At 47.1% G+C, this 11,049-nt stretch overlaps 1 protein-coding gene across 1 annotated transcript in view; it reads right to left on the bottom strand.

Moving 5' to 3' along the window:
* The window catches only part of PBX3 (pre-B-cell leukemia homeobox 3), a 90,034-nt gene extending 84,123 nt beyond the window's left edge, over positions 1–5,911 (bottom strand). Inside the window, 1 exon segment of the mRNA XM_009892370.1 lies at positions 5,869–5,911. Coding sequence (XP_009890672.1) covers positions 5,869–5,911 — 43 coding nt within the window.
* Between the last annotated feature and the right edge of the window lie 5,138 nt (positions 5,912–11,049).

Here is an 11,049-nt window from a genome sequence, read left to right as displayed (position 1 = left end):
CGGGGTAAGCCGGAGGGCGGCCCGCCGGGGGGGCAGCAGCGCCGGCCTGTGCAGTGCCGGCGTGGGCTCAGGCCTGAGCGGGGCCGGCTGTGCAGTCAGGGCCGGGGGTGCCCACCGCCCGCTCCTCGTGCCGCGGCTGCGGTGCTGTGCCAGCCACGCGAGGGGAGCAGCACCAGGGAGAGCAGAGCAGGGCACACAGCTGCCGGCGCGCTTCTAACAGCGCTTCGTGCGCGTGGTGCGAGGATCTGTGCAAGTGTGGGCAACCGCGGGCGTGTGTAAGTGGTACAAATATGAGAGTTGGGCCTGAAGACTCCATTTGGGCAACCTGCCATTTGATCCTCATATCCCAGTGATCACTATAACCAAATGGAGTCAATGACGCGGACACCAATTAACACATGCCACTCCGATTTGCTTTTCTGTGCCATACTTTATTAAACACTTTCAGATGTAATTGAACAACATTGTTACACAATTAAGCACCATACAGTACTGCACTTTAAAACAAAAGCTATGACAGTTCTGTACTCTATTAGCGCTGTTAGATACTGTGTAATGTAGTAAGTAATTAAAAGCTAAAACTACGGTACTGTAACAATCCTAATCAGACTCCAATTCCAGTAGCAATAGAAGTGTATTAATTTTTCAACACAGTGCAAGTACCTCAGCATTATCCTACAAAAACTACATGCTGCCCACTCCAAGAGTAACCAGAGACATCCTCTATTTCTGCTGGCGAACGGGAGCTAAACCGTGACTGTGCCAGAGGAGGGCCAGTGAAGAGGGACCCCCTGCCCCAGCACTGTGCACGACGGGGGCACTGTGCCTGGAGGGAGGTGCGCTCACGCCTTTCCTACCCGTCACCATCACCCTCCTGTGCACAGTTTGTGGAGAGAGATCCACTGCACCGTCGTGGCGGCTCGTCACACGCACCGACACGAGACGGAACAAAGCTGCTGCCGTGACTCGGCTCAGCGGGTGGTGGGGACGGGGAGCCGGCAGGGTCTCCGCTCCCGGTGCGGTGGCTGCACCTGCCCCACACAGTGCCGAGGCAACGGCTGCGCCACCACGCGCTCAGCCACACCAGCCCCGCTCCTCGCGTCGCACGGGTGCAACGTGGCAGGGACTCGGGAAGGACAGTGAAATCCGCCCAGGGAGACGCTGCTTGCATACGGACTGGGGAGGATGAGCCAGTGTTGGTGCCGGTGGGCTCTCCTACCCACGCGGGGCTGGCCGCGGCTGGCAGGCAGGGCTCCCGGCAGCCGAGGCCGTACCGGCCCAGAGTCCGGCGTGCGGAGGGCAGAGGTGCCCCTACCTGTGTCACCCGCCTGGCGTTGGAGGTTGCACTTTCAAGAACACTTCCAGCTTCTGCCTCTCAGGATAACAAAATGTCAGTGCTGCACTAATCAATTCTGCAGTGTTAAGCATAGTATGTGGCTGCAGCGTTAACACGTATTTCTGCTGTCCCTCTGGAGGGGATATTTTGTCACTGTAATGTGTAACTGAAATAATGCGCGTGTACTAAAGCACAGTGCAAATCCAACTATCAACCACACACCACCACCAGAACCTGCTCCCTTCCCACTGCTCTCAGAAACTCCAGCTCTGTAAGAGCTGCCCCATAGGGAGCGAGAACACAGTTGTCCACGGACTCAGGTGGCAACACAGGTTGGGAAAGAACAGGTCCCACAGCCAAGCACCGCTTTGCAAAAAGTCACCTTTTCAGTTAGAGCAGCGGTGTAAATCAGGTGTCTGGCCCTTGTGGAGGGGAAGCAGCCTTAGGACACATCAGCCCTTCCCTTCCCTTTCTTCTTTCTCTGCTGAGTCCACCACTTTGTGGCTAAGAAGGAAGATTAAGAATTCATCCCAAACGCACATTAGTATTTTGGTACGTTATTTTAAGAAAGATGCTCCTTCAGCAGCATACAAAGGTTCAGAAAAGCGAGCTCACAGGGACACAGCAAACTTTGTCTCGTACCAGTCATGCATATTCTGGAGCAGACCACGTTCAGGTGCTGGTCCTGGTGCTCACTTCTGCCCAGAGAGGACAGTGTCTGTTCAGGTGTCACACAATTACTCTAACTACAGCAGCTGTCACGGCGCACGTTCTCCATCTTCTGTGCCAAAAGCTGGGGGGTTCCACAGGGAGATGCTCCTCGTCCCCCAGTCACACAAAACGCTCTGCAACCGACCTTCTAAACCCGGGCAGTACACTGGGAGCGTGAACAGACGGGGTGGGAACCTTGAGCCTAAACCTGCCCCTTCTTCTGGCAGAGTACTCCGGTTTAGGAAAGAATGTGAGAGCTTGCAGAGACTCACATCCCTTTGCCTCCTCTATGATAACTCAAATCTTTCAGGTACGTCTCCCCATGGCACCACCCTGCTCCAGTCCTCACCACAAACAGCACCGGCACAGCTGAGGGAACGGCGGATTCTTTCCTTCAGAGCAAAAGGAAGGAAGCAGCAGGAGACAGGGAGACGTAATTACAATATTTCAGATTAGTGGGATGAGCAGAACTGAAGCACAGACAACAAAAGAATGTTCTTTATCAAACAATCTACCTGGGGGAAAAAAAAATGGAACTAGAACAAAAAAAAAAAAAAAAAAACTGAAAGAAAAAATACCCCACCCCTCTTTGGTATTCCTGGGCTTTGGAGCACCTGTGATCAAAACCTCTGAGAAAGTGCAAAAAAATACAAAGTCAAAGACTGACGAAAACACGCCAGAGCCCCCACCCTCATCCCCGCCGTCTGCGTGTTCTGCCACGGGAACCGCTCCTCTCTGAACGCATGAAGCAACAACTAACGCAGCACTGTGTTAATACACATCAGCCTCAACAAAACCCGTATGTATTTGCATTTGAAAATTAGTCAACATTCACACTCCTTGGTGTCTTGGGAACAGCACTGCCATGTTTATGTTTAGTGCTGCATTATTTCGGAGCGTTGTGACCCATGAAGTGTTTGATTTCTGGAAGAGCTTTCGGTATTATGTTGGAGCACAACTGGACGTAACGTTAGTGACATGATGGGATGCCCATGAAGGTATCTGCTCATCGGCAAGAACACTGTACTGTTCTGAAATAGTTTTAGGCTACTGTTTTGCAAATTTAAAGCTAAATTTTAAAAAGCCACAAAAAAAATAGTAATATATACACTTTTGATAGGCTCCCATTGACTTTATTATGCAAGTTTGAAGATTTAAACCATTAAAACTTCTGAATTGCGTTATAGTTACTGTGGCATCATAGTTAAACTCCATCTTGTGTACCTACAGAATGGGATGAGGACAGAAAAATTTTAATGGAAGCTAAAGAGAGGCTTAAACGCAAGAACTGCAATGAAAACGTGAATTAATTGAGGTGACACTAAGCTACTTCTTTTGGTTGGAGGGTGCATTACACCTTCTAAGTCCCAGTCCCTCTTCTTGGAGGAAGAAGTCTGTTTTGATGCCAATACATAATAAAGTAATTTACCCACCATTTTCATAAACCAATGGACACTCCAAGTGGAGCTGATAATACAGTGTCGCTCGGGAAGACAGGCAGCCCCACAGCGGCGACACGGGGACCACGGGCCGTTCCCTGGATTCCTGTAGGTAATCTTGGATTAAATGTTCACCTGAGACTGCTGGACGGTGTTCAGAAATTTGTGGACTGTGCTCCGTGTCGCCCATAGCTTTCTTATCAGCTACAAACTTCACATTATTGAGCTGTGCTTTTAAGGTTATTTATAAAAACATGTGTCTGCCAACCTTCCTTCTGAGGTAGAGCGAGAATGTATTTGCTGCAAAAAGCACAGTCTCTGTGATATTAGTCAGGACTGGGTACGACAAGAATGACTGAAAATGACTTGATCTTTTAACCATGATTGTAACTAAAGAATTTGAATCAATTCCCAAGATGCTCTGTCAGCCACACCCCTACAACAAATATTCTGGATGTGAAAAGGGTCAGCCTCGCAGACAGAAGATGCATTGTCTCCACCAGCAGGAAGAACGTGACCTAAAATACATACCATGTACTCGGCTCCCCCCGACCGAGGGGACAGAAAACCCAGCGACTGCAAATACAGCACTTATTGGCAGCATCCGAGTACAGATACTCAACCACCCAAATGACCTTTTTTTCTTTCAACAGTCTTTTTGAAGCAAAATTTGTGGTGAAGGCTTCTTGCTTAAAGAATATATGGGCTTATGTCAAATACATCAGCCCAGGGACTGATAATTGCTTGGGCTTAGAAGGCACTGGGGCCAGGCATAGAGAATAAAACGGTAAAGGGAATACAGTGGTTATTTATTAACTTTAGCCCCCAAAGCCTTGTTATATTCCCAAATCACAATCCTATTGGCATGAGAGGCTGCTGAGATGGAAATCTCTTAACAGCTGCCTCTCCTGCTTCAGAGCTTGCGCTCCCCTCCGGTGCCGAGTGATAAGGTGGCTTTAACGCTCGCTGGAGGTACAGAATTTAATGTGCCCCATAAAAAAATCATGTACTGCCCTAAAAAAAAGCTCAAAATCCAACAACACCCCTTTTTCATTCAAGCGCTTCAAAAACAAAGTTTGTATCTGAACTCTCTCCTCTCCAAGGCTGGTGCCGCGGAGCACAAGTGGTAGACGCCCCCCGCGCCCCGGCTCCGCTGCGCACCCCACTCTGGGGCTGGGGACCCCCGCGTCGGGAGCGTGCTGAGCTGCTCAGCCGTGCTGACCCCGCTCCTAAAGAAGTTTTGAGATTATGCCTTGAGGCTTAGAAGGGACTTAAGCGCTCGCTTGGCCTTCCGCTGGCGCGGGGCAGGTCGCACCTGCAGCGCCGTCGGGAGCAGAGTGCCAGGTATGGAGAATACGAGCAGGAATCAATGAAACCAGACGAAGTAATGAGGGAAGAAGCCACCTTCACTCGTAAAGGAAGGAGACACACTGATTTTAGAAGCAAAGCCACAAAATCTGTGTTGCCGAGCATGTTGTTTGATGTTGACTATTGTCACGGAAATGAAAGGCGTTTGGGATTTACGTCATTAAGGAGGAAGGATGAAAAATCTCAAGGATGCTTGCAAGCACCAACATCTTTCTGATACAGAAAATAAACACTTAAAAATAATTTTGACTGCTTCTGGAAACCAGCCTACTGGCTTTTGGAGGGTTTTTTTACGGTTGTTGATTCTGGCTTGTAAAAGAGAAGTTCATCAGGAGGAGTGCTGGAAACGGGTCTTGCAATTACTTGCAAACATACTCACAGTCTTGTGAAACTCCACCCAGTAGAGCTGCCATCAGTGTAGTTCATAATCCTAGATTTGAACAGCTTTTCTGACTGCAAGCTGTCTGGGTAATTGCTAAGCTGTCTGAGAATTACTATTGAACTCTGTCCTTTTTTATCTCACTGACTGACTACTATTTGTTATTAGTCCGAGTAATAATAATATATTAATGCACATGCTTAATATACAGAAGTATATGTTTGTATTGAAACTGCACTGCACTCTGCACTCTTAAGTGTAGAAAAGTACTGTGAACAGAGCTAACAGTCATGCAGAAAACCAGCTATCATCTTCCCAAAGGCCATACAAAACCACAGACTCGGTATTTACTAATTCCTACACATGAAAAGCTTTGCACTGACTGGCAACGCTGGAAAACTCACGGAATTTCCTACATCAGCCCCGAGCAAGCGTCCCTGCGCTGTGCCCTGGTCTGGACGCAGTACACCAGATCCACTCCGGTCTCGCTGTTGGTGCGAAACACTGCCTGTTGGCCGGGGCAGCGCGGAGCGGAGAGCAGCAGGTTGTGCTGGCGGCAGGGGATGCCCCCAGCGCGCGGGCAGGGCCGGAGCCTTCGCTAGTTGGGGCAGAAGAGTGGGGTGAGACACCATCACCTTGCCGCTCCCGGTGCTCCTGCTCGGGGATGTTCACCTCCATGGACGCCCTTCCTCCCCCCCAGGGTGCGGGGTCCCTCCCCGAGCTGCCCCTGTGGGAGCCAAAGCACGAGGGTCACCTTTCCCAGCTGGGGCCGAGGGGGTGCAGACCATCTCCCCACTGGTGGGGCCCTCAGTCTGCACCCACCTCGCGCCAACACACCCCCGGGGTCGGGCACTCGCGGAGCCAGGCACACGTGTGTGTGGTGAGCTGCTGGACTACTGGGGTGCAGAGCCCCAGGAGCCATTTCGTACTACAAAAGCTGACCTAAATGTGAAGGTTAAATATATTGGATGGCCTCATGATTTGAGACAAGAACTAGAGTTTTGCTGACACCACCAAACTAAGCCCAACCGTCCCCTCAAGACTGATGCGCTGGTGTGTCGCTCTGGGCACCACGGGAGGTCCACACACACTTTCTTCAAAAAGGAGATCCTCTTATCCAAAACTCTTGGAAATTAATGTTTTCTCCATGGAACGCACTCCCTGCCTCCTCTTTTGTTTCTAAATAATAGCGCTAATCTTTTGCATCCAGGTACAAAGTATAATGTGTATTTATGCTTCAAAAGCAAAATACAGCCCAAACTCGAGGCAATAAGACACGCTGCCTTCAGGTGCAGCACAGCGCCATTGGAAGTCTGCATGTTGGTATATCCTGAGGAATCTGGGATCTCAGTTGTGTCTATGTAACTTCTATTAACAAAAATATTTATAGGCGTTTATGCATAATATTGATCACCAGAACACCATGGCACTGACAGAGGTTCCCATCTTCAAACACAATATACCTGCATGATAGTATGGTTAGAAGTTGGTGCAATTTTTTTATTTTTAAAATGAAAGCTATGAAAGTTGACTTAAGAAAACAGTTCTCTTTTGTTGACCTCTCCACAAAAAGAGAGAAATGACCTGACTAATAGGGTTAAGCATCCTTCTCCAGAGGCGTGCATCTGACAGCACGTGTCCAGCCCCGGCGAGCTGCCGAAGCCGCCTAGAGCTGCAAACCAGCTCCTGGGAAAGCAAAGCTATGTAATGGCAGTGGTCGATAAATTTAATTTCTTATTAGCAAAACACTAATCAATAATCCAAACCCTTTTTTTTTTCCTTTCCTTCTATATTTTATGACTATCATCTGTGGTGGGCAAAAAAAGAAAATTTATTATCTACACTGTCATTAGCCGTTCTTTTAATTACTACCTGTACATGGTAGTTGGTTAGAGTGCAGATGAAGTTCTTGATGCTGATGACCTGACAACAGCTAATTGCGAAACTTGTTATAAACAATAGTCATTGATGTATTTTTCTTTAATAGGATTCATGAACTTATTTCTCATGTTGCGGCATTTTTCCTTTTAACCAAGACTCAAAATTTTGTCTCCCATAAAGGCGGAGGTTTCAGAATTGTGATTATTTGAACCATTGCATCCTTCCCCTAAAAACTTATTTCTAGACCTTCTATTTGCAAAGAAAAGTCTCATATGAAAATAGCACAAACTCATTTTTTTTCCATAAGTTTCATGTGTGAAATTCTGGGCTATTTAAGATACAAAGCATTTACTGACTGCTATTAGCGATGACTATTTTAACGTCTTAAAAGTCCTTATTCTGATACTTTGATTCTTTTTTATCTTTATTCCAATGTAGAACAAATGCCATTTTCTTCTAAATCAGCCACTTCAGCCACAAACTGCTCCCTCTGGAAGAGGATCAGTTGGAGGAGCTCAGTATGTTTGGAGTACCTTGGCCTAGACCCAAATTCCTGTATCACTGATCAAAATTCTGGATACAATCAAATTAGTAAAAAAGAAAATGGTATGAACCCCGTATATGAGAGCTGCCCTACACAGCTTCGCTCAGCGCAGGAGGCAGAACAGGAGGTGTAACGGCCGCTGCTGTGTCCCGCGTGGACACGGAGCAGCGCCGGAGCCGCATGGCTGTGATAGATGGGCTGCAAAATTGTACCAAGAACAGTAAAAGACATGAAGTAAGTTTTTGCTTAAAAGTGAGGATGTGGGTGATTAGCAATCTGCAGGAAATTGGAGGCTTCTCCACGCTCTGCTGATGTAGAAGACGTGGGCAGGGACTGGCCGCAGCGGTGCGGGACCCAGCACGGCTCCCGTCCGAGCAGCCGCTTCCCGGTGGCACACGGGGCAGCGAGGGGCTCTTCTTCAGGAACGCGCTGCGCTGCCAGACCTTGTTCCAATACAGAAGGTCCCGATTACTGATGAATTATTAGATATAGCAATTTGTATGATTTAAAAAAAAAATACACAATTTGTATTCAAATATTTCCTTTCCAAGGCTCCTTTCACTGCAGAAGCAATGTAACACATGCTTTCTTATGTAAATAAAGCTTCAAAACAATTGCAGGATAATTATTCAGTCCAAACGAAACAACAAATACTAATTAAACTGAACAGAAAACAGTGCAGCAAAGAAAAGCATGCAGAGGGGGCCCTGTGTCGTTAGTAGCGATTTCAACCTAAAATAAATCCTGTGAGTAGGAAGGTGCCATGTAAGGATCTCCACCTAACTTGTTGTTCTGTTATTTGCACAGTTTTAATAGGATTTTTCTATTAATCTGTGACAAACCATGAAATTTTATATTTTCACCATGACCAAGCCATGAAATTTGCCAACTTTGTCCATGATTTACACTGGGTCATAGTTATAAGGTCTGTTATGCTTTTTAACTAAATAACTACTGAAGCTTCCCCTTTGGACAGAATGAAGAATTTGCCTATAATTAAAGCAGGAATTGTTAACTGCTGGCAGTAAAAGTTTACAGCATTGTTTGACAGTCGCGAAGATAAGCCAGTAAAACCCTGGGATGCCGTGTCTACCTGCGCTTCCCACATACCCGAACAATAGGGTTATATCTCTCAGCATCACGAAATCAATCTCAGATTAGGTAATGAAATATGCACCAGCCTTTTCCCAGAACCTTTGACAAATCACACACAATCCTAAATCTTCATAAATCACGATTAAAGACAAGTATATCATCACCAACGCATATATCTTCCCATGCCTGACCCAGAGACTAATGAGAAAAGGCCTAGACTATCTCATCTGATTAATTAATTCAAAATGTCTGCTGTTATTCAAATGTGAGGCTGGTATTATTTGAATAACACTTGACAGCAGTGCCTGAAGATATCATTTCTGATTTGTGAAGCTGCTGCTGCATAACTGATGATAGTTTATGAAAATGTTCCATCGAAGCTGCTTTTCTTGGCACAACTGTGAAAGATTTTCTGGAGAGAGGGTTTTTTGTCAGTAGTTGATGTTGCTAACATTGTCAAATATTTCCAAAATCTGTAACATCTTGGAAACCCTTTCTTCCTGAAGCCCTGCTTGAATATTAGCTTCTTCGTTCTCTAAGAATTAAATATCTCTTTATATATATATTTGCAGCAAAGCCAAAGGCAGCCGAATTTGACCCTTTCCATACCGCCTGTTCTTCACCAGCTCAGAGGACAAAGCGACGTGTCCCACGGCCAAAGAAGGGCTCAGAGAACCAGCCCTCTCTGACCAAAGTCATTTTACTTCACTTCCAAGCTCGGTCATATGTTCCTAGGGATATTTTTTAAAGATGGGAAGGGTAAGTACTGTAATTCCATAATAAGATGTGCATGAGCATTGCTTTTGAAGGAAAAGACCACAGCCCCGTCCAGAAACGGTGGCACTGCTGGGTGACCTTGGCTGGTGAAGGTTGGTGTTGGCGCACTGGCAGCCCGCACCGGCATTGCCGCGCGGGGTCCAGCTGTGCCGGTGCGGTCTCGTCCGCTCTGGCGTCCCAATGGGCAAAACCCCGGACACGGGGAACCAGCCCTGGCTGTACTCCTGCCCTGCTGCGGAGCCTCTCCTCGCAACAGCCCCGGCCCAATTAACAGCAATTTCAGCTATTCAGATGGTCGCACTGGGAGTGGTGACTACAGACAAGTTTAGTTCTTTTTCTGAAAATACTCGACTGTCCCTTTTTTCCCCAGCCTGCAATGCCACTGAAAAATCAGAAAGCTGCACACACGAGCACAGTACCTCCTCCCTCCAAATGCCTACAAAGCCGTGCAGTAGCGAGTGCCGTTTCCCAGGGATGACTGCAGAAATCAAGGCTGTGACACCAGTTGTGTCACCAAGAGCTAAAAGCCGCCACTGCAGCTGCTGAAGGTCTCTGCACCCTGAGCACAACACCCAGCGCCAACGGAAAGCAGAGCCTCCTGGTGCTCTGAAACACGCTCAAACCCAAAACAGCTTCTTCGGCCTCAAACCACCGCGCCCGAGCGAGGGACCAGCTCTGACGGGAACGATTTTGCCACCCGGAGAACATGTTTCAAACAAAACTTACAGCAAAGGCTTTGGCATTTTCTTCCCTGCAGTATTGATACGCTGAAGTGTGCCAAGGCTCTCGTCGGGCACGCAGAGGGAAGGAGCCGGGTTAATGTAAAGGCAGAGCACCCGCCCGCCCAGGATGGGAGTTCCAGCGGTGACGAAGGGACCGATCCAGACCCGGGAGGAACCCAGCGCTTCCCCGAGTGAATGGGATGGGAAAGATGCTCAGCACTTAATTTCACAGCACCTACAATAAGAGCCACGGGAACAGCATTCCGCGGGTCACTGGGCCTTTCAAGGCTCTGCTATTAGAAATGATTTAAATTACAACTCTGTACCAATTTCTTAACAGAAGTCTTCTTTTTAAACTTTTATTTTTCCAGGAGATAATAAAAATTAGCGTCTCATTCTAAATATACCGTACCACAAAATACCTACAACCCATTACAACCAATTTCTTTTTATTAGTGGAATGTGAAATGTGATGCCATGCTCGTAACAGCTTTAAAACTGTGCTATTCTGAAGCTGTGTAGCCATAAGCACTAAAAGAGAGGATGTAAAATGTATGGTCTAAAACGAATATAAATCAATCATTATGACAGAAGTAGCACTTATTTGAGAGTCAGAAGTGAACAAAATATTCTGTGTCAGCAAAATGTCTCCTGTCAAAACCTGCTCTTTAAAATTTCACTACAATGTGCTGAGACAAATGTCCTTTGCAACTCCGTGTAAGGAAGCATGTTCTAAATCTTCATAATTCAAACCTTCCCTGTTTTCAGGCAAAAAAGCAAGCTGTAAACGGTTGTAT

Source organism: Charadrius vociferus, unplaced genomic scaffold (assembly GCF_000708025.1).
Source record: "Charadrius vociferus isolate BGI_N301 unplaced genomic scaffold, ASM70802v2 scaffold549, whole genome shotgun sequence".
In the NCBI taxonomy this organism is placed as follows: domain Eukaryota; kingdom Metazoa; phylum Chordata; class Aves; order Charadriiformes; family Charadriidae; genus Charadrius; species Charadrius vociferus.
The sequence above is the reverse complement of the archived record's forward strand: the minus strand, read 5'-3'. Positions and strand labels throughout refer to the sequence as shown.